The 24,768-nt window shown below is 37.6% G+C and overlaps 2 protein-coding genes across 6 annotated transcripts in view; one reads left to right on the forward strand and one right to left on the reverse strand.

Annotated features, from left to right (window-relative positions):
* The window catches only part of LOC133525931 (protein sprint), a 474,626-nt gene that overhangs the window by 449,693 nt on the left and 165 nt on the right, over positions 1 to 24,768 (reverse strand). The window contains exon 2 of one of the 3 annotated variants that reach the window (XM_061862359.1): positions 18,384 to 18,519. The exons of 1 other annotated variant lie outside the window; for it this stretch is intronic. The gene's annotated coding sequence lies outside the window, so the exon portion shown is untranslated. Of the gene's footprint in view, positions 1 to 6,033; positions 6,052 to 18,383; positions 18,520 to 24,768 lie in introns of those variants that run through there. One more of the 3 variants, XM_061862360.1, reaches the window with a different exon arrangement.
* Positions 1,442 to 24,764, forward strand: LOC133525938 (zinc transporter SLC39A7-like). 3 transcript variants are annotated; one of them, XM_061862370.1, is made up of 6 exons: positions 1,442 to 1,631; positions 8,700 to 8,837; positions 15,986 to 16,072; positions 20,001 to 20,076; positions 21,731 to 21,981; positions 24,251 to 24,764. In XM_061862370.1, the coding sequence occupies exons 2-6, from the start codon at positions 8,754 to 8,756 to the stop codon at positions 24,551 to 24,553; spliced, it is 801 nt and encodes a 266-aa protein (XP_061718354.1). In that variant the 5' UTR covers positions 1,442 to 1,631; positions 8,700 to 8,753; the 3' UTR covers positions 24,554 to 24,764. The 3 variants fall into 3 exon arrangements, with proteins under 3 accessions (XP_061718354.1, XP_061718353.1, XP_061718352.1); XM_061862369.1 differs by lacking the exon at positions 1,442 to 1,631 and having other exon boundaries at positions 8,360 to 8,837; XM_061862368.1 differs by lacking the exons at positions 1,442 to 1,631; positions 8,700 to 8,837 and adding an exon at positions 13,695 to 15,699.

Consider the following 24,768-nt stretch of genomic DNA (forward strand, 5'->3'; position numbering starts at 1 on the left):
GTAATCAGACCTCTTTTAACCAGATATAAAATACATATCATACCTTCGATGTCCGCAACGGACAAGAATATAATCTTATACAGTGTCCCAAAAACTAACGATAATGAACTAGAATGGGACGATCACGAGAAAAAGAAGAAACTTAGATAAATATTACCTACTCGTATAACTTTATCTAAAATTTTAGAGTATTAGTTAATTCTTAAAATTAACTATCTTTTTGGAACAATTGAACTTATACATTAAAGAAACTACTTCCATCTTCTTGACCAGAATTCAATTATAAAAGCTATTTTGTTCTTCTAGAAAGACTTAGGCCCTCAGCACACGGAACGTAAGCGTAAGCGTATCGTAAAAACATTATGAGTACGAGAGGCGTAGAGTTCTAGTCTGGGCACCAAACGTCGCGTAAGCGTAATCGTTTAATAAGTGAAATTCCTATAGTTGAAATGATGTAGTCGCTGGCGTCAGATGTTTAACTCTGACATTAGGCGAATTCCTAAAAAGTTTATAGGACATTTTAGTCTTTAAATATGATAACAGAAATATACTGTTAAAAATCTCTCGCAATGCTCACGGGCGCCGTGTATAAAATGTGATGCAGCGTGGTAGATATTGGCCTAACTAATCAGCTTTTGTAAACATTTGCAGCTCGGACATCAAACAAGATGAAACTCTTCCTATTCCATTTGCCGGCATCTGCATAACATTCGTTTACCGTTTAAATATGGGGGATGCGCGATACATATAACTGGAAGAGTCAAATAATATGGTAAAATTGTATCCGTTCCGTATGTAGTTGCTTCTGAAATGCACTCACGACGAACAATAAGGTAGGTTCGGAATACAATGACTTGCACATGCACTTGCAAGCGAGTAAATGGCATTAAAGCGTTTGTACAGACTTGGAGCTTGTAGACGTTTGCCCGGTTTGTCAAGTCTCAGCAAGCGTGTAAATATAGCATTAGAACGATATGCACCATAATGGCAGACGTTAACATCGAAGTTGTTTAGGCTCTTGCGTTTGGCTTGATGTATTTTTATTTAAAATATAATCTGCCAAAAGCCGACACCGACCCGGATCACGGTGCACACCATTGTGTTTGTAAATGCTTGCTGAGAATTGCCAAGCATGTAAACCAAAGAGTAAAGTATGGTTTAAACATACCATAACATGCAAGAGGTCAAAGCAGTGTCAAACTTGACCAGTGTCATTTTTTTACATTCTACCTGAAGTACCGATGTTGTAATTTTTATTTCGTTCCTAAATACTTTACGATTTTTAGTAAAATAAAAGTAAATTTTGCTGTGTTTTATCTCTATTGTCGGTGTAATTTTAACGCAGCTGTCAATGCAAATATCGTGGTTGAGTTATGATTAATAACGGAAAATTCTTGTTTTTTTTTCTCTGTACTAAATTGGTTAAAACGACTACCTACTTGTCTTACGTGCTTTCGTATCCACTTCCTATCAGGTGAGTGTACATACGTCTTCATTATCCATGCGAGCTTTAGTCCTCTTCTAGCGCCTCCGACATCATGGGAGCCAGTTGGGCAGCCAGCATCAACAAATACAAGCAATTCACGCCCCATCCGGATCGTGTAACTCAAGAACATTAGGAAGTATTGAGTGTTCGTATTCCTTCGCACGCCTTAATAGAATTAGTCGGGCTATTTTGATTTCTATTTGAAATCCTTGTTTATATCCTGCATCCTGGTGAAAAGATATGTACGCGCTTATGCTTGATTTTGTATCTACCAAGATGTGGGTATTGATGTATGAGTTTCGAATGTTTGGAAGAATAGCTATAATAGTAAGAAATGTATAGAAGAGATGTTATGTACTAGTTTGAAATGTTGAGTCTTGCGTAGAAAATTGTGTAACTTGTGACATAATTCTCTAAGGAAAACTCCCCAGGTTGTTATGTAAGTACTACAAATAAACAGAAGATTAAAACATTGATCCAGTAAATAAGTTACAATTTTTTTAAGAGTAATATAAGAGAAAATAATCTATCCGTGAATTAGTCCATGAAACCACCACTTAAGGATATGCCACACTTGATGCGTTCTGCGGTCTGCGGTCAGGTCAGGTCGAATTGAAATGTATATAATGACCTGACCGCAGACCGCAGAACGCATACAGTGTGGCAAATCCCTAAAAGTTCTAACTCTAGTTTTCTCCTTTTTAAAAGAAGATACTCTTACTTATAGTGAGGTTCAAATCACTTTATAGGTATAAAACCTGAATAACCTGTACGGATATGATGATCATTCTTGTCTACGTGACAGCGTGATAAAACGGTGTCCGTTACTGGCAATCCCGCGGTGTTCAAAAGTGACGGATTATTTTATCACGTGAATAAAACCATCCATAATACGCCTGCTGAGTGCTAATCTATTTCAAATTCCCGAAGATAATTTTACTCCACCAATCAATCTATACTTAAATTCTCGTTTAATATAAGAAGTACGACTACAATGTCAGCTCGAAAAGGTAAACAAAGTTAAAAGACTGGAACTATCGACAAAGTATTGCAGACATAGTTCAAGCTGTTAAGGACTTTAAAGTTCAACGGTGCGGCTCTGATAAACTACCCCAACTTTATTTTAAACGGTCTCATTTTACAGTTAAAAGCTTTACATTATTTATCAAAGCGTAATTTGTTCTTTTATAAAATAAATGTTCAAGTTGGTCAAAATCTCCGCAATTAATTATATTTGTACCATTTGGCGTTGAAACTCTAGGTCCATGGGGTCCCAGCGCGCACAAGTTTTTTGGAGAAATCGCGAAACGTCTGGTTGACGTAACTGGTGACCGAAGAGCTGGCGGCTTCCTCGCACAACGTATCAGTATTGCGATACAACGAGGAAATGCCGCCAGCATCCTTGGTACAATGCCTCAAGGGCCTATTTTAGATATAAGCTAGTTATAGTAATCATCTGTATATATCCATTATGTATATTGTTATTGTCAATAAAGATCCATTGATTAATTATGTAGAAATACAACTTAAGTGGAGACCTTGTTTAATGTATTCAACTGATGATTCATTTACTTGAAAAAATCTAAAATTGATTGCCAACTCTTGTCTCAGATTAGATTACACATTACTTCTGCATCCTAGACTATTAGGAACGATTCTGATTTTAATTTCGATGGATATGTGATGTCTCTGGACTAGAAGTGGCACAGTACTCACAGTTAACAGGTGATAAATAATATCCACAACAAAATCTAAAATCAAATACATCAAAATCGGGCTCAAGAGGCATGATTTAAGTTTATTTCAAATAAATTAAAAGTTTAAAAAACAATAGAAAAACACGTTTTTATAAATGCACGCAAAATCAATATATATTAGGTTTGTTATAACCTTGAAACCTGATCGTGTTCAAAGTCCATTACGTGACCTTTCTCACAAGTGCAAACACAACTATGATACGATATTCCATCATGGAATGCCAGTGCCTACCTTCCGGCTTCATCATCAGACCTTGAAACTAATCGTGGTCAACGTTCATTACAAGACTTTTCTAACAAATCCAAACACAGCTATGATACGATGTTCCATCATGAAGTTCTAGTTCATATCTTCCGGCTCCATCATCAGATCAGTTCGACAGTACCATATTAGTGTATTGGACAGTACCATATAAGGACCCGGGTACGTCCTTAAAGTACGTCCAAAAGAGAGGTATGGGCATTGTGAATGTCATCTCGCTTTGTGTGGTAGGGCACAGCACATCGGATGTCATTCCAGATCTAGAGCAGAGCCCAACTGGGGAAGTACTTCCACCTTACAGAAAACTGCAGCCAAATAACACTAGACCCTACTCATAGAGTTGTGTTCCTGCCGGTGAGTGAGGTTGCCAGAGCTCAACGAGGGTGGGAGGGGGTTAGGGTCGGCAACGTGCATGTAACTCCTCTGGAGTTGCAGGCGTACGTAGGCTACGGAGACTGCTTATCATCAGGCGGGCCGTATGCTTGTTTGCCACCGACGTAGTATTAAAAAAAATAGCTTGTATTTTATTATGCAATAGGCCCCAGGCCTTTGCGACCCACAAGTTAAAAGTTACTGTCGAACCGAATGAAATACTGAATTATTTACATTTGATCATAAATAATTTTATTTGTGCCTAAGTATTTACTTTATCTCCTCAGTTTGTGTATTCAAACGTATAACGTATTTCGTTTAATTTGCAGTTTTGCATGCGATTTAAATTAAAACAATTAATTCCCATTTGTAGGCACGTTTCAAACCACACAACGCAACGCAATGTCTCATACAAAACTATTAAGGCTATTAATTGTTCTTATCGTGTTTGACTAGGTACTCGATGTTAATTAACTAAAAATTCACCCTTCTTGGCTAAGCCACAAGTAAATACGAGAACATAAATTATATTCTTAATAAAACCGTGTATGCTGTTGCTCTAACAAAGTCGCGTCTTAGATGTTATACTAAAGGTTACAATTGCGACTGCGGCAACATGCTGCTTTACTCATGCAGCATTGCAGGAGCAGGAACAGGCGATGTCGCTGTCAATCTCTTTATATGAGTGACGATATGATCGTTTTCATCGCGACAGCAGTGCGGCAACGAATGCAACGCCATTTATCAAGAAAACTGACAGTAACACGGTTCGCATCAACTTTGCAATAGTAGTATTGCTGCAGTCGCCATCCGATGTAGCCTTTATCTTCGTAAGACCCAGAGGGACTGGCTTCGCTCAGGTTTCGATCCCTTGATATTACCGAAGATACATTGACTGACAAAGATGTATAAAGTTTAAGACAATTACGTGCTTTGATTGTTAATGAGATGGCAGATCCGTCCATTATGCGGTAATTCTGACGGTCAAAAGTTGAAAAGACAGACAGCACCCAGTACATTGGCATCTGTTTCGGCTGTCATGCTAGGGGGCACGTTTTCACCAACTTTACCTCTCTATTACAACTACTACTTCACTTTTATACTCATTGTGTAGAATGTCCTACTGTTTACATTGTCCTTGTTGATAAGCCCTTCTAGGTCCGACATTAGCGAGTAGAACTTCCTAGTCATTTATATATCGGCGTGGCCGTGAGCAATAAATATGGAAATGTCCGCGCGTGAGCTGTCCGCGAGCCTGGAGATTACTAGCTCTTTGTCCGACTGGGGAGATATGTCTGGGGATCAATAGATAAGGGGTTTTTATACATGTCTGGGAATTTATGTGTGATAAAGTGATAAGTTAGACTTTTTAATTGTGCAAGTGCGTGTTGCATTGTCACTTACATGCAGATGTATAGAACATCTGCGCTGCGTCGTGTTGATTTAAAAGATGTGTGTCAGTCTAATACACATACTCGTACCTACATTCCCTTTTGGCATACATTTTGATGTGTCTGGCTGATCATTTATAAACAACAAATAAAAAAAATTGTAACATAAAGTAAGACGAAATTCCGTTTACTCTTGAGGACTTTACGTCTTGTACTTACTTTTGGGATACTTCTGGGAATATAAATGCCATCAAAATCTAGACTAATTCTAGATTAGACAAAAATGTGATCACTAAACGAAAATGATTCGGAAGAAACTGTCAAATAGTGACCCTCCATCAAGGGCTACAAAGCTTAAAAAAACATTAATTAACAAATCGTCACGTTTGGTGGTAAGTTAGGGCCAAATATGGACCGCGCAAAAATTAATATTCACAGCTGGATCTCTAAATGATGAATATTGTCCCCTACCGCGAACCACCCGCATAATCCCCTCCCATTGCCACCTATCACTGTTAACACTCACGAAACTCGCATATTTCCTATATATGAATACACATAGACATGCTATGCGGTGCGTTTAAACTGAATAGTAAAGCTTCATATAACACAGTTACCATAGTTTTGGATTTGTTTATGTTAGCTTAGTGAATTATTTAACGCCGTCATCGCAAGTCACTTCAATTTTGCCTGAAGACTATTTTATTATACAAAAAAATAGTTCCTACCCTAAGGCTGTAAACAGCTCACATATTTAAGGCTTACCTTCTTGATTACCCTAACCCAGCTTTAATGTGTCAAAAAGTGTTCCCATGGTCCTATCTAAACATGTCTGTGAAGCTCTCACGCAAATTGGCGGCGTTTACGGCTACTACATAACTCACGCACGGCCGGATGCAGGCCCTTTTGCCGACTGACACTTACGTTGAGCGTTCACTAAGGGCTTGGACATATGGGGCCTATGGGTAGGTACCTTTCTGAAAGTGTAATATGTTCTTAGTGTTCTTACTTGTTGATTAACAAAGATTGGGTAATGTTTTTCCAGCGCTTGTATGTTTGTTTTTCTGCCAGACAAACTTTTTTTAACTTATGTGTCGTTCGTAGGGTTCATTTCGCTGTATAGAAATAGCAGCTATTCATTTTGGGGGGTTATAAAATTTATGTTTGATATATCATCAACTGTTTACCGTTTTATTATTCATTCTGATCCCGATGTCCTTCTCTTCTTCGTCCTCCTTCTAACATAGTCCTCTTTATACATGATTTTGAATTTCGGTTTTTTTTTTCATCTATCTTCGCTATCTTCTTCTTCTTCTTTATTGCTATTAATCAAATGGAAAACCTAGCTCTTCAAAGGTGAAATCATTTAATTTTGAGAAATGTAAGCAATACATAAATTGAAATTGTTTCTATTATTAGCTCTCCCTAGTATCTTGTACTGAACATGATGTAAGTATTCACAATGGATTATGTCACGATATCAAACGCTATTGTCGCTCGAAACGTCGTCAATAATAAGGTACTAAGAGACTTTCAGCTATCAATAGCCGTGTGGATTCCATATGGTCCCACGCGATCAATAAGCATTGTGCATGCTGCTTTACTTGCTTTTTAGCAAAGCAACACTCTTTCGCATACCCACGAATTCGGGCCTTATTACTAGGGCAAGGGTAGCTGGCTTGTAATAAACGCTTTAATCTTAGAGGCAATTTGTTAAAGCGGCCGCGAAGGGGACCCGAGTTATATGAGTTATGTTTTATAATGTAGGCTTTTAGTCGAAGGAGTTTTACTTTAGGAAAATTACGGTGATAAAAACATGTATTTGCGTATGAAAATTTATGTTTACACACCTGCCTATACTTAAGTTTTAAACTTTTATATTGTAGATTATGTGTTCAAGAACACACTTATTTGAAAAAAAATACACAGAAATCGTGATTTCTGATCAAAGCATATATTTTTTTAAGTTTTTAACCGGCTATTATTATACTTAACCCTGTTATTTCACGATTTACGCCAGTCATTTGAGGAAACCTTTCTGCGATTCGATTGGCCCTTTTACTAAGAAATTACCAGTGTTTTTTCTCTCACCGCGCCATATTATGGGTTTCAGCGAACATTTTCCTTCTATTTCGTTCTAGTACCTACAAAATATAGTGAATCAGTGGGCTCCTCAAGATATTTTAATTGAAATTATAAGGTAATATTCATAAATGGGGGATGATTTGAAATGAGTTATCGACTAAATTCTATGTACACGACCGTCATAAAGAGTATTAGAATACAGATATTAAAGATATCAGGCGCCCTTATCGCCAATAAACTAGAGATTTTACCTTTTCTTTTAAACTAAAGATATTTTGTAAGCCTATCTCGTTTTCAAGTTCAACTAATGGGCTGAGTCATGACGGGCGCGACTGTATTTCGAAAGCACAGTATATACACTTCACTTCTACGGTCACGTCTGAAAATATCGATACAAAAAAGTGCCAAAAGTATGTATACACGACTTTATTGCCCATATATTAAGGTGGTGTACACCTACTATTGCCACATTTTTAGTATCGATATTTTCAGACGTGACTGTACCTCAAATTGTATACACGACTTTATTGCCCATATATTAAGGTGGTGTACACATATTTTTGGCACATTTTTAGTATCGATATTTTCAGACGTGACTGTACCTCAAATTGTAGCGACTGAGACAGTTTGGGTACCGCTGATACAAGGAGTACTGACACGGACATATTTGTAGATCATCGAAGGTTCCCGATAATCCTGTACAACGGTAAACCGCGGAACACCATAGCGCTGTGAATTCAGAGGCACGTTCCAAAACGTGTCATAATTGTCATGTGGGATTAAATGTGGATAGTCAAAATATAGGGGCGGATCGTGAAATTATGTTTTTATTTTGATAGAAAATGTTTATTGACCAAATTTAAAGGTATTGTAGATTGTCAATGGGTACGTAGCTACATGTTAGTTTAAATAAAATAAAATAAATAAACCTGTAAAAAATATCATAAATGGCATCCACAGACGCTGACACCTACTTGTTTGTCAACATAATATGCCTATTTCAAATTTCAATAACTACTGAATTAAATATTACAGTATTACTTAGTAATTGTTATGTAGTTCAGAATAGTTAGCATGCATAATATGATAAAGCTACCAGAGGCCGTGACACATTTTTCCATATCCCGAGATAAGCTTAAGGATAACAAATGGTTATTGTGAATGGGGTTTATAGAAAAAACGTAACAATGACGTGTTCTTCACAATGAGCATTCCTACGGTGTATATCATCTTCATCTTCGTGGTACAAATCCAAAGCATCTCGATTATATAAGAAACACTTGTAGCGAATCCTCATGCTGTTTTCATTCCCCGAGCAAAATAAACTACCTATATATTTGTTCCAGAACTCTTCCTCGAGAAATGCTCACAGTCCCTAAGAACAGAAAAAATGCTCCAGTATGAAACTAGTGAACATTACCGAAGCTATCGATCGTCATGTACACTACCTCCAATCGACGAGAAAACCCTATTGTATAACGCAGGTAATAAACATAAATAAGCCCCGACAAACAAGAGCAAGTCTAAATTTGAATCCGGGTCTGTTCGAATTCCGGATTACCGGATTGTTCGGGTGTCATTTTGGTTTAGAAATTGATTTGCTCTCACCTACCGGTACGAGTGTATTGTTTGCGACGGATATAGTACTTTAGTTTATATCATTGAAAATTTGATTTTGAAACCATGTCAATAAGGTTGAGGTTTTACTTCAGTCGCGTCACCGATCAGTAATGGTATACGGTGAATAAAACACGACACGGTGTGCATATTTGTAATTAATTAGTTAAACTAATCCGGATAATCCAATATTGGAATATAGGCTTGTAATTCGAACATTCATGCACCCATTGCACGACATTTGCTCCTGTTTCCACCAAGGCTTATCTAACAAATGACAACGCATAACGCGAAAGCTTATTTGAAATTTACAAATTACCTCTCTTGCTAAATGAGGAGCACGTAAAAATTTCATTTCACCCCAAAAACAAGTGAGAACCGCGTACCATAGCGAGATATCAGATAGGCATTTTATTCCATTTTATTTGCCATCAGGTGATACAGGGTGCGTCTCATTAGAGCTCTAGGCTGATCATTTGTCAACGCCCTCACTTCCGAATTACACGGGGTTTTTTATTAACGCCAATTCCTCTGGTCTTAACGAGGGTAATTTTTCCTGGAATTTCCGGGTATTTTTCTTTTCGATTGTGCAAAGGTAAAGTGTTTTTACGGGTCGCTTTGGGCAGTGAGTGACCTTTGTTTAAGTTAATGGCACGTCAGCTTGAGTAACTACGGTTGAGGATAAGTTGATGCTCATAAATCAAGTTTGGACACTTTTTGCGTGAATATAGAAATCATAAACTCAAATTTTAATTCACTCTTAGGTTTTTCTTTTAGGGAAAATTGGATTATAAAAATCTGTCCGACAAAAGCGTCTTGTTACATGTTGGTGAAATATCTAAATATTATCTAATTTTGATTTAAGCATGTGTAAAATATAGTTAATTATTAACCAAACTGTTGTGCCTACCATCGTTACTATTGTTAAACTAAATACACCAATCATCATCAAATAAAGGATTAAATACAATAAAAACAGACATAACTTGGGAAACACCACTACGGCCGCCATTGCCGCGATGCTCATCTGTCAGTCCTTGCCGCGCTATAGTGATGTGACAATATCCAATACCGGTTGTAAGCTGCACTCGAGAAAGCCTCATCATCGGTTATCACTATAGAACACTTATCTATAACTTTTTTCCGATTTGATAATCAATAGCCCCTACCTTTGAGTCAAAGGCTTTTGACACAACTGAGAGACAACCTTAGATACTTTCTTTTCTCACCAAGTCAACACCCATTTTTCAAAACGGCTTCCATTACACTACACGCCTACCCTTTCACCGCAAGAACGCTGCGTACAAGACGTCTCAAAGTCACCCCCTTTCTATTTTAAGCCCACATTTTCACCCTCGCATATTCAGATGCGTTAATGCCAGTGCTCGGTATTACGGCATTTTTCAGCCCACATTACTCATATTGCTGGGGAGTCATCGGCAAATGCATCCGTCATCTAGACGAGATATGTATTCATGAGTGTAGTGCACGGGACAGGATTTAAGTTTAGCAGATACCTACTAAACTTTACATACTAATGACAGCTAATTGATATGATTCCAATATCATTCTATCAGTTTTGCTTCGATAATTTAATTGATAATATTATTTTTATTTAACACAATGTTTTGGTACAAAATATATTTCTTATCTTAGAGTAGTTTTTTTAAAAACGAATCCCCAGACACAAAACACCCATCATTTAAGTCGTTTATTTTACACACTGTAGCTGTTAACACAACTCGTTTACATTATACACAATTCTCAAAACAAAACTTAACCCAATTAAAACTAAGCTCTCTCAGACAACGCTAAACACTCTAAGAGTGTGACTCGTACATAAAAATCTGTTGATTTAACATGCCACCAAACTTTGTTATTTTAATAGTCTTTAACAATTAAAGCTAAGTTCACACAGGCAACGCTTTTAGACCTAATTTACACTTGTAAATTTCACTTACGTAAGTAATAAGGACATACACCACGCTGCGCTCAAAAACTCGCATTGCTGACGAAGGCGAAAAAACCGCTAGGCTAAAATGGGACTGGGCCTGTCACATCTACCGCATGCATCCGGAGAGGTGGGCTAGCATAGCCACTAAGTGGATGCCGGTACTGGGACGTGGACGGGGCAGGCCCAGACGGAGATGGCGGGATGACCTGGACAGCTTCCTGAACAACTGGCCGAAGGAAACACCAAATCGGGAATCGTGGAAATTTAGGGGAGAGGCCTTTGCCCAGCAGTGGGACGCTCAAACAGGCTATTAAAAAAAAGTAATAGGGTCACAGCTATAGTTCAGAACGAGACACCCCATCAAAAACATTTTCATGACAAAATGTTGCCAAGAGGAAGCCATAAGGCTCGCACTGTCAAAAAGTTATCAGATCTCTTGTAGAGCCAAGCTACCGTTCAAGCTTTAAACGTCACAAACTACACCTTAATCAAAATATATAGTTTGGCCGTTTCGTTACCGTCACATGGCCGTAAGGTGAAAAATGTGTAACGATTTCTGTGTTAATATATCACTAGCTCACGATTTACATAAAAATACAAGTAGCTAGACGATATGATATGCTTATATGAATCAATATAGCGTACTTGCTCCGCCCGTGGAATTTACCCTGTTGAGGTTTTCTTGAAAGAAAAGTTGGATTAGGTTAGGTTAGGTTAGGAGGAGAGGCACCTACTGTTGTGGGGATCATTAAAAAAATGTGTAGGTACAAGTCTTTAAAGGACCAGGACCAGTATCCGTTGTTTTTGGCGTTGTTGATGCTCTCCTCTTATTTCAATTCGACGGTGTGGACTCAGCTTTACAGCCATCAATTCGGATCGCATTCGATCACTCAAACCAAACGGTTTCTAAATGGTGTGACGCAATCTCGCATCGCGTAAATCGTACGCTATTGATACTCGATTTGAACTCGATCTATCGTTCCCGGCACGGCAGCGGCACCTGCTTAGGCTCTGGTTGTGTTCTTTGATGTCGCGAGACATTGATCGATGTAAGGATGCTTGGGATTCGGTTTGGGAACACGGTTCTTCGATTTGTTGACTGAGCTAACGATTATGGAGTTTGTGAGGGTTGTTTTGTTTGCATGTTAAAATTGAAGCATGAACTTAACTATTTATTAAACTAATATCAAAACACAAATAATTATTATACTTATTGTGCTCAGTTTCCGTGATTAGTACTGACTAAAATAAAAGGCGTTTTTTATACCTAAACGATTCTCACTTGACCCTCAGCTCTCGTTTCCACATCACAAATAATCAGAATCAACTACGTATTTCGCATTCACCACTTTTGGTCAATTTAGAATTTCAAGAGATGTTGAGACCGGTTAATCCTATCATAAAGCTTAACCACTAATTAGAAACTCCCTCGAATTACCCATTAAGAATATAACATAAAAACGAACGATCAACAATGGAAACTCGTCTTCAACTCCGCGGCTTTCTACTTCTAGTAAAAGATAATCTCTGCCTATTTCATTGTATTTATTACACAGCATTTATACCTTTCATTAAGAAAGTACCTCACTTAAACGAAATATTATATTGGGTATTTTTACTTAATTTGTCATAAATATTACGAAAGTAAAATACGATAACTTCCATAAGAATACTCGACAGCAATAAGTACCAACCAATAAATTAAATAAAAACAATTTAGTAAATAATTTAAAATCGTACGGCACATTAATCCACCCCAGGGATTTATTTGTGGGCCATTTACCTTGCTACCCTCTTCGCAATTTCCTTCGTACACACACCAGTTTTTTCACCTATGGAGCTTGTGAAGAATTTAAGATCGTAAAATAAAGGGGGCTTGAACGGTACCTGCAGGGCGATGCCTAGAAATTGCGAGGGGATACAAATGTAGACGGATACTAGATATGGCTTTGAGAAAGCTTGCACTCAGCGATATCAGACAATACTCATACTCATTTATAAATAAGTAATATCAATACATATTACACGTCAAAACTTAAAATTAAATTAGATAAATTAAGTTATAATTATTACAATAGTACCAACGCACCTGTAAGTGTAAATAAATTAACCCATTTATACCCACAACTATATACTTTTAGTCGGCCCCTGATGGTCTTACTGTGTACATTAAGGTAGTGTGAACATATTATTGGCACTTTGTCCGTGTCGATATATAGTACCTTGACTGTACCACTGGCCATAACTGGCTTTCGATCAGAGAAACCCGGTCCTTATGTTAAATACCCCACCAATTTTCTTAAGCTATTACAATAATAGATTTATTTAAAAACACAACATAATACATATAAAACTTAAAATCTAAATCTAAAAATAAATAATAGCGCTGTGCTCTGCCCTGTTCCTATAACAGCTTGAGGAGTCAGGTGCTAACTCCGGCATTTGCAGTCGCTGGTCGTAATCCAGGAGTGCCTTCTGTATTTAAAGCATTTGACAGCGCTTAACCCCATTCAGTTTTAATTTAAATATCATAATTATTGGTGCGTCGCACTCTTGCACATTCGTTTCGCTTCGTTGGCGGAAGTGTGGACCGATAAGTTTCTAGTCTAATTACCGAATATCAAATTATCATGCGAGAATTAGAGTCTTTTGGTCTTAGAGGCAAGTATTTCATGGTTATGACATGACGTCTCGCATGACTGTAAACTTCTATGTATCGTTACATGTTCACGTTCACACACAAAGTTTTAAATCAATGCTGCAATGTAATTTTAGATTAATATTGTAAAATTTAAATAAATAAATAATATGGAAGACTGGCTCGCTACGATTGGTCAACAGCTGACCAACAACATTTGAAGTTAACATAAACGAGACGATATACGAGTGTACATCGATATAATTCGGGTCGGTGCACCTGACGTATGTCTGACACAATATCGATTAAAAAAAGCTTTTATGAAAAAAAAAACGTTTTAACTTAAATCAATACGTTATATATATTTCGCTGGAGGAAAAGAACATGCGAGAAATCAATGGAAACATCTTTAAAAGACTTATGCCAACAGCCAACAACTAAAAATCGTAATGTTATCTAATGCCATTTTGGGGTCGAGTCCCTTGGCCCGTGGGGTCCTAACGTTGTTCAGCTTTTCAAAGAGCAAGCTAAAAGACTGGTCGAAGTCACTAGCGACTATAGAGACGGCAGCTTCCTCGCATAATATAAAGGTCTTGCCTACAATGATTGTGTGTTTATGTTGCCATTTTCAGACTCTCTATATCTGCGTTAAATAGAATTTTATTGGCGGGCTGCTGATATATCGTGGTGCCAATCGTAAATCTGTTGTGGCGAAATAAATAATTTAAAACTAATAAAACCGACTTCGTTCTCGTAATGTTGAGGCGGCGGGCTATCTAGATTTATTTTGGCTCCCGAACGTGATTTCCCAGAAATTGAGAAAGCTATTGTACCTCAATTTGTTGTTATTTTTACTTGGGTTAGAATTTAAAAGTAGATTGGTTTTGGAGCCTAGGGAATTGGTCGAGAAAACTTAGTTTGAGTACAATTTTACAATGTAATAATAGTGACTGAATTGGATATTCGTCTTTGATGCGATGCCTTTCTCACATTCTTTAGTCTTTTACGTAAACTAAGCAAACTATAGGTAACATATTTGAAGCAAGATGTGCGATTGTTGTTTTTTTAACCATAAATGGCGGCTAATTTTTCCACAACCGAAGCATCATTCATCAACTGACAGATATACCGTAAAGTGCGAATGGTAGTCGATGCTACGTTTACATTACATGAAAATCACACAATAGCGTAAATGACAACAAAGGCTCAATTCTATTGACAACTGAATCTAGTACTAATCGTAACGATATTAACTTTGTAATATCTACTGTTCGACATAGCAAACCACGCTTACTCAAGGCGCAGTAAACCAGTTAGTATCTGTGGCTTGCATAAGTTGATTACAATTGTTTGCCGCAAGCTTCAATCGTAGGTACGCTAACGATGACTGGAATGATCCTCATTAAAGTTACAAACCATAATACACCTTACGTCTACTAACTAAAAAACTTTATCGCTTTAATGCGTTAATTTGCCATAACATAACTTATGCACTGCGGGGCTTTCTAAACGGTCGCAATTATCCACTATTTTTCTTATCCCACCCCACATCAGCGTTATGCATGATTTGCACTCGAACGATATAATCATATGCGGAAATTCTTTGTGCGCTGATTTATCAGAAGTCTAAGCTAAGCATTGAATTAACCTCTTCAAGTTGAGCAAATCTATCATCTTCAGATACTTGAGATCCGGTTTTTCAATTCGAAGACTGCGCGAAGCATCCACCGTGAAACAATCCCGACAAACATGACCATCATTATAAATTACGAACAAAGCTGGTGAAACGGCTACGCAAGACCCAACGGGGTGTAGCGATAGCTCGGACGACACCATTGTTTAGACTCCTATCAAATTGTCAACCCCCACTTTCATACATTTTATAAAGTACAATATGAAGTGGCAGCTCGCTATGTAGGTATTGTGATCCCAGGCAATATTTCTTGTGCGTTGTCGTGCGCTGTGAGTTACTGCCGCAGAACCGGACTTTACTATGTGTGGTGTATCAGGGGAATTCCTTCTACGGATTCTGTTGTTGAATTTTGTGTACATTGAGAACAATTTTGTGACATGTGAGGAACTTCCGAATAATGTTTTTAACGCAAACATTAGAGATTATTATGTGGAGGAGGATGTTGTAAGTACGATACTTCTTAATGATTTTCTTCAAATACATTCAATAGCTTTAGAAAGCAGCACTAAAGCCGTAGCTAGAAAAAATAAAGGAAGGCCTAGAAGTCGCTCAGTTGCTTAAAGGTTAGCTGGAAGAGATCCCTTATGTACTTGTTTTGTGCAAAAAAGTGTTTTACTACTACTACTAAATCCAAGCTATAGTTGAGTAGTTTTTAGTCGACAGTTGCAGACATAAAATAGCGCTTCGCGATAAATAAGTACTAATATTCTTAATATATTATATATTTTAGAACTCGACTAATGTGAAAACCCTGCAGAAAGAAGAAGTAGGCAGATATGCCAGTTTTGCTCCGATTCACAACCCAATAAGATTTAAGGTAAGATTTCTGAGGGCCTGTTTCACAATATCCAAGTAAAATCCTGAATAAGGTACTTGCCAGTTATCTGACGAATAAAGTCATCGTTGGCGGTTCACAATCTTCAAATAAGCTTTAACTGGTAGATTTACAGGAAGTTTTATCTGGCAGTTAATTTATTTGTTAATTAGCTATCCAATACTTTACTTGGACATTGTGAAACAGGCCCTAAATGCAAGAACTAGATACACCTTTTACTTTTCAGGTCTTATTTCGTAAGGTATTTATTTTTTTGCAATGAAGTACAGATAAATATAATTTATAATTATATATACCAGCCAACTTAACACATATATTTATATCTTTGAATGAATATAATATTGAATATATACAGGGTGACCTTAGCCATTGGACAAACCCTGAAATCCCACGTAGGGTTACTTCTCAGGAATGCTCTAACGTTAATATTTTTTTAATTAGAACAAAAGATTAAATTTTGCGAACAAAAGTTATTTGCAATAATCGACAACAAAAAGAAACATACTGTAGCAGTGTTATTGACAATTTGTTCGAAATATTTGATAATGATGACATTTTTCAAAAGTCAGAAGCTTATTAGTGTCATAAATAAAAAAGATAATCAAAAAGGTCGAAGAAGGTTCCATACTATTATTAGAGGATATTATTTATTTATTACCTTAGGAGCTACTATCACATACAGGCTGGGATGAAACAAGCACAATACGACCATATCAATTGTAAGTAGGTACAACATCTAGGCATGATGCTCAAAATTACTACTTTAGTTTCATAACATTAATTCTCATATTTATTCATACCTAAAAGACACCCAGCCGTAAGTAATAGTACCTATGTTCACTATAAGTTTAACTGTAAGTCACCACTTGCTTTTGTTTTAATATGACATCCCAGTTAATTGCCACTAATTTAATAACTGTCGCAACTTGAAGGATGCAATTACACCCAAGGAATTAACCCTAGGTAAATAGGCTGTTATTAAGTCTAGAATCTCGCGTAGGCTTTTAATAGCGGCGGTTTGAGATGTAATTACCGTCACACTTAGTCCATTCATCGCATTTCAAATGCAGAACTGTGGGAATATCATTCGCCGTTCCACATTCCTGATAACTTGTCAGCGGAAACATGACTCAACTGTACAGTGTACAGTCGAAATTACAAGCTTTTATTTCCATAATAGATATATACAGAGGTATTACTATTAATAACTAGCTTAAATTTAAAATGGGCCCTTGGGGCATTGTACCTAGGATGCTGTCGGCATTTCCTTCTTATATCACAATGCTGATACGTTGTGCTCTTCGTCAATTACGTCGACCTGACGCTACGCGATTTTTGCAAAAAACTTGTGCGCGAGACCCCAAGTTTCAGTTTATATAATTTGTGGCTGTTATATTCGTAAACGCATCGCTCGTGTCAAACTGACCAGTACGAGATGGCCTCCGAATCCTCCGATCCGTATTTAAGAAATTTAAGTCATGTTGCTGTCTCGCAGATGCCGGCGGTGCCTCAAAAATGTGCGATAAGGAGTTAAGGACATCTGCAATTCCGTCCAAAAATCCGACGTATATATCTCAGAAATCGAGGTTCTATTCTCGAGATTTTCCTCCTGCAAAATTTAACCAATCGTATCGAAATTTTGTGAAGGCAATGAGAAAGAGATTATCTGTTTCTGACTGTTTCGTTTATTCGATTTTTGCGTTTATTTTTGCCGATTTTGTATGCTAGGTGTCTGTTTACGGCGCATTTATTTGACCGTTTTTAGCGGTGTTGGAAGTAACCTAGTTACTATTATAAAAGCTGGAATATTAACTTATAAAAGCTGGAATGTCAATAAATAAATAAATATTTGGGGACAATCTTACATAAATCGACCTAGTCCCAAACTAAGCAAAGCTTGTACTATCGGTACTTAGCGACGATATACATTACATATTACGTATAGTCGTATATGGATAAATACATACATACATACTCGACGACCGGTCTGGCCTAGTAGGTAGCGACCCTGCCTATGAAGCCGATGGTCCTGTCAGGAACAAATGTCTGTGTTCATCGCACAAATAAATGCAAATGATATAAAAAAGCAAAACGTACAGACACAGGTACTAGTAATATTAAACTCATAAAAAAAAAGTCTAGGGCCAAAATCCAGAGAGGAAAATGTCGAGAACGTTTGCAAAACTCACTAATCACTGTAATTGCAAAAAAAAATATTAATCAAATTTCAACCTTGTTACTAGTATACGGTTTATTATGGCTCTGAACTTGTGGTAGTAATTTTGGTTGTCACCTGAAGATTTCCTCTTAAATGTAGGTGCCCGAGATCCCGGTATCCTCATCTCAGGTGTAACAACAGACGACAGCTATCGTGAAGTCCGTGGGAGCTACTTTTCGGCGGCGGGTTTATGTGACTCTTAAAGAAGTACCTGTAGAAAATGAACAGACTAACAACGACGATATTCAATTGTCATACGCGACCACACACTAAATATAATCATGATTTGTAATCCGGACTAGAATCTGTTACAAATTTCAGAGACAAAATATACTGGCTGCTCACAGTCAACTCAAAACGTTTTATAAATTAGGTGGTATTGTAAGGTAATATGTAAATTCTCAGCATTCACAGCAATTTGCCGCACTAAGTGGGATCACACCGCGGCATAGCGGGGAACACTTTCCCGTGACGGCGGCCTCGAACGGTTAGCGATATCAGATTCTCGGTATGGATGAATCAAGGCAATGAGATGACCTCTTGCTGATTCATTGGTTCCTGGTAGGATAACGGATATTTTACAAACAATAGCAAAAAAAATCCAATTGGGAATATTCCATCTGATGATTATAGATCGTGTCATTCACGGCGACGAGTGCTTGACTCGTATTGTGATGTTATTAAAGGTTAGATTTGACAAATCTGCGCGTCATCGTGGATGACAGGAACTATACATTTCAATCAAGAAGAAAGGAGGGATATGATTTTTTACCTTTTATTTATTTTCCTACTTGTTGACTCTATGGAAACCATATAGTCGCACCTATTTCTATACATTGTTTATCTATCTGCAATATAATTATTCCATTATGCATTTGTTTGAATGTACTAACTATTGCCTTAGCAATTAGTTATGCATCGCTTCGTGCACTTGATTTATGAATTAAAGTACCTACTACTTATTCTATTCATATGTAATTAACTAAAAAAAACGTTATCCGTTTTACGGCAGTAAGCATGGTACCTTCTGTAATTAGCTAGGATTGCTTATATTTACATTAAAATGAAGGAATTATTTTATGTTATTGCGTTGTTGTCGCAGTTTTTATGTGGGGAAAGGCGATTAATTCGCAAATCAAGCTATTCCTATAGTAAGCTCAATAAATCTTCATTCAACCCGTAGGGTCAAAAGGGGAAAGAAAAAGAAACATCTACACGAAACAGTACCATGTGAAGTGTAGTTCCATAATATTTAAAACAACAATGTCAAAGGCGTCTCCAAGACACCTCGGGACTGTTCCGTCAAACGTAAAGGGCCGTGTGAAGGGGCAGTGCCCACTTGCCCAGACGATCGTATCAAGTCAGCCAACCGTGCCGCCCGGCCTTCTAATTGGATTTAATTATAAAAAAAAATCTAAATTGTACCTCAATTTCATCGAATGTCTTTTAAGGAACACGTATAGCGCCTTTTCGAGGAAAGGACAGTCAAAAGATTTTGTGATAAAGCATTTGTGATGATACATATATGTATTATATGTACATAGGTATATATATCTTCACAAATACACATACATTACATTACAGTAGATAAATTAGTATAGACTAATAATGAGCTCGCGTATCATTATGTTGTTTTTTGTCATTTTAGGCCTGCTTTAGAGTTGTTAACTTTTATTACATTTTTATTTTTAGGAGATCCCGGACAATGCTCTCTCCAGTTCAAGTTATAGTCGAGGGTTGCTGCATCACGAGCACGGAGGGCATGAAGGTATGGCTCCTAATTATTACAAGTTCTTCATTACCATAACAATCCTAAAGGTTACATTCTGGTTGCGGTAGCAACTATTGCTGCAATAGCAGCAGAAATGGGCAAAGACAGTCTCTCGGACAAAATGTGACCGAAACCGGCAAAACGTCCGACTTTGTCGCTTGCCATAAATACGCCTTGACAGGTTATTCGTATAAAGTGGGATGTTTTGGCGGATCCGGTCACAAATGAGGAATGGAATTGAATTGAACGTTCCAGTCGTGACAGCAATGGGGCAACGTAAATAACTGAATTTATCAAGGAAATTGAAAGCAACATCACCCACTGCTGTGACGCTCCACCAGAATCGTTATTGCAGTGGTAATTGGAACGTAACCTGTAGATTTCACATGAGCTACCCACGATCTTGAAAAGAAATGTCGAAGGAAACAACGTGGTTTAGGTCGCCGTAGTGTGTGTGTGTTGGTGTCTGTCACTTTCGTTTGCCATAATAAGGAAAAAGATGCAACACGAATGTTTGTTCCTTGGGAAAATTCAGATTACAATTTAAAAAGACAATTGGGAGCAACCTCCCAAGTCCTTTTAAATTTGGAATCTTCTTTTATTAATTATAGTTAAAAATTCGATTTGAATTAGTCCTTTTAATAGGACACCGGGATGCAGGAGGTTATGGTACTCTAATTTATAAATTTCTCTTGAATAATAATTGCAGATGGTCTCTCACGGATGATTAACATAATAAGTACGAAACTAGTTACACTACTAAGGTAATTACAATTACCAATGTCGGTACCTGTTGCCAATAACAATATTGCGATATAAATCCTTTAGCTACCGGTTCAGATGTTCTCGACAGGAGCGAGAACAGGTTCTGAACAAAAAGCCTAAAAAGCGCAAGATCCCTTGCAACCCGAAATAATACAGGGGCAAGACATCCGGACATGTCCACACTTCTTAAGTTCTTATTTGTTGTGTTTTAATTGTGCCTATGTCTTTCAATGGTATCCAAGACAATTGGGATGCATGAGCGGGGCTGTAGTCAACACTTAGAGCCTCTTTAGATGAAAACTATATTTTTTATATAATACCAATTAGACTAATTGTCCTCAGGTGAGAAGAAAGTCAGTACAGCAATTGTTATTGCCTATATATTTATAACATGTAGTAAAAAAAATCCGCTGAAAAGTTGTTTTCTTAAGATGCTCGAATTGTTGACTGGTAGAGAATGCCTTAAGGCGTTAAGTCCGCCACTTGTACTCTTTTTTTGTAAATTTGTGCAAAAAAGTTTAAATAAATAAATAATTGTAGGAAAAACTTTCTCGTAGTATTCGGATACTTTTTTCTAGTAGTATAAAGAAGGTAAGCGATCTTGACGTGTCTTTTTATTAAAAAAACACTTACACATTATAGATCACATACGAGTATATACATACTTTTTCTTTCATTAGTATAAACTAATTTTTTAAAACGTTTTCAATAATTGTCAATGAAAAGATACGTCAAGATTATTAACCTTTTTTTCTAATGCTAAAACACGAATATAACTTTAACGGTTATTTATTTGTGCAACCGATCTCCTAATTAAATTAAATACCCCAACTTAATGCATAGCATAAATATGCTTTAACAAAATATTTAAGTACAACTTTCGCAGGTTACGGAATACACGATGGCTACGAGGACGGCTCTCCCTACGGCCACGGCTATGCCTACATCCACGACGATCACCACTACGACCATCACGACGAACACGGACACGGGCACGGGCACGGACATGGACACGGGCATGGGCACGGGCATGGACATGGACACGGGCATGGGCACGGACATGGACACGACCACGGGCATGGACATTACGAACACCATTTGGGACATGAACATTATAAACATCACGACCACCATCACGTAAGGGAAAATTTATTTTACAAATAATATTTCCTTACGATGGCATTGTGTGGGTTGGGGACTTGGGGTCTTTCATAAATATCAGCCAGGATTCATCCTCTTGTTTGAATGAAAGTTGCTCAAAACTGCCTGTTGCTGCCGCCTCTCTGATTATTATGAATATTGTCTTCTTTTGTTTTGTAATCATTAGTCATTATGGTATCTCGAGATAGCGTGACCGTTCCGCTCTTCATTGCTCAGCATCTCATTGTTACATGATTCTGTGACAACATATCTGTACTATCTCAATAGGTTTGTTGCGTATGTGACGTCGGACTGTTGTTTGGCTTGGGAAAATTACGATCTATTGAACAAATTTTGTTGTTATAAACTGAAATAGATGTCTTCTACAAAAGAAAAATGACAGAACCCCCGGTGGTGGAAGCCGGATCCGAACCGGCGTCTAAGCTTACACGGTTAGTCAATGCAAGTATACGCAATCTTAGAAAGACTAAGCCGTGTTAGCTAAAGACGCCGGTTCAAATCCAGCATCCGCTACTGGAGGCTTCTTCTTTAATACATACATGACATCTATTTCAGTTTATTAAGAATATCCCGGTTTTTCGTTGGTAGTAGCCCTAATCTCATTTGCTTAATCGGCCGTCTGTCCTTCCGACCCAAAAACGAAAAGCTAAACGGCAAATGAGACTTGACTTTTAAGTCAAGTCCGTTCTGCGTATAAATACATATATATTGGTCAGGATTTCAAATAAGAGTGATAATAACATTTTACGGGGTATACAAATAAGGTTAAATAAGGCCGATTCCCCCTGTGGGATATTCCGTACACAGCATAGGTATTTTTTTAAATATTTGTTTAAACCGTCAACTACAGAGCATTTAGGTGATTTTGACTGCTAAAACTAAACGCAATCGGTACTTTCCCGACAATTACAACAGTAGCCTTACCACGACTGCCTTAACAGTGTCAAACTGACATATTCGCTAACGTCTGCGTAACTTACTTTCTATGCATTTCGCTCGCACTAATATACAATTATGCTAGTACGAGCGAGATGCATAGAAAATAAGTTACGCACACGCTAGCGAACATGTCAATTTCAAACTTGTGGTAGCCGTAATGTTGTCTGAAAAAACGCTTTTCTATTTTTGTGGTACTTTTACGGAATTTCCTGCAGGAGGATAAAGCCACATTGACATCAGATAGTCAGATTCGGCCTTGTCCAGTTGTCCACTAAGCGTGAACTTGGCATTAATATCTTAAACTGATGACTGTTACGTTTTCGTGTTTATACCAAAATTCATTGAATTATAATCAAAACATCGAATCCAAAATCTCCTTTCTAAATTCAAATGTAGGTACTGTTAGTTCTACCCACTAACTTCCTATGCAGTTGCTTTATCCCACACAGTATCCTGTTTAGGCGTTATTTATGCAATGTTTCGAATATTTACGACGACATTATCCCATCGAAGACAACAGTGTGCAGCCATTTCTAGTGACTACCTTTTCGGGTATTTTTAAACTTAACTACTTAGTAGGTATTTAGATTACTAGTATTTTTATTGTTGCTACTTAACTGGTTTTATATCCCCTTTTCACTACCTGGTGCAACCTGTCTAGTTTAAGTTTACGTTTGAAGTTAAGGTTTATAATGTATTTAAATATGTGGTGTGTCAATTATACAAAAACTTACTTTATGCAGAAGCATCTTATAAAACCGGCCAAGAGCATGTCGGGCCACGCTCAGTGTAGGGTTCCGTAGTTACTCTTCCGTCACAATAAGCTAAACTGGAGCTTAAAGTATAGTAAATTGTTAACCAAGGGATGAAACGGTACCTTTCACTCGAGTTAAATAAATAGGCAAATATGCATAATCAGTACCTAATTGAAGTAAGTCTCTTTACTATGAAGGGGAAAGTTTTTGCGATAACTCAAACACAGCTAAACTGATCATGTCCGCTATAGTTTTCATTTAATGTCTTTTTTAAGCTCGACCTATGGTTCAAAAGTTAGAGGGGGGGACACATTTGGGGGACATGTAGTGAGCAGCAGAATTAGCTATGTCGGGCGAAGTATTCAAAATATTCTCAACACAATTAAGAACGTGTGTAGTTTGATTATTAAATACACACAAGATAAATTCGAAGTATTCGAACCTTAAAAAATGGGTCACCTTGACCAAAGAACTTAGTTTTTTTTACAACAACATCGCCAGCTGATCCCTCGAACATCTGCCGAATGCCGATAAATTCACTTGTTTTACAGCTGGCCACAAAAGCGTTGCTATGGCCGGTAGCAGGCATCGCCCTACTCGGCGCCGCAGCCGCCCTGGTCACCAATCCAGTCTTGCTTCAACTTGGGGTTGTCTCCGGGAAACGACGGAGACGCGACACCTTGGAGGTATCAGGGGAATCAGGATCTAACGAAAACTGGCCGCTTGATCCGTACAGCGTCGAAAGAAAGCGCAAGAAAGGATCGCTCGCTAAGAAATACCCTGGTCATGTTTCGACATCGGAAACGGCGATTCGATTTGTACCGATACCTCTTAAGCTTAATAAAGAGCATTGATCGATAATGTAAGTTACTGCATTTTTGGTATAATCTTTGTTGTAGTCTAAATGCAAGTAGGTACTTTCCATCGGTTCAATGTTACTCATGTTATTCCTAATTAGCTCTACCTAATTGGTGACTGATAGTGAATTTCCTGTGATAATCTGGAAATAATACTTAAGTCAAGTAACTACCTAAGTGTTGTATAATAATAAATTCTTATCAAAATGATG

This window comes from Cydia pomonella, chromosome 15, assembly GCF_033807575.1.
Source record: "Cydia pomonella isolate Wapato2018A chromosome 15, ilCydPomo1, whole genome shotgun sequence".
Taxonomy (NCBI): domain Eukaryota; kingdom Metazoa; phylum Arthropoda; class Insecta; order Lepidoptera; family Tortricidae; genus Cydia; species Cydia pomonella.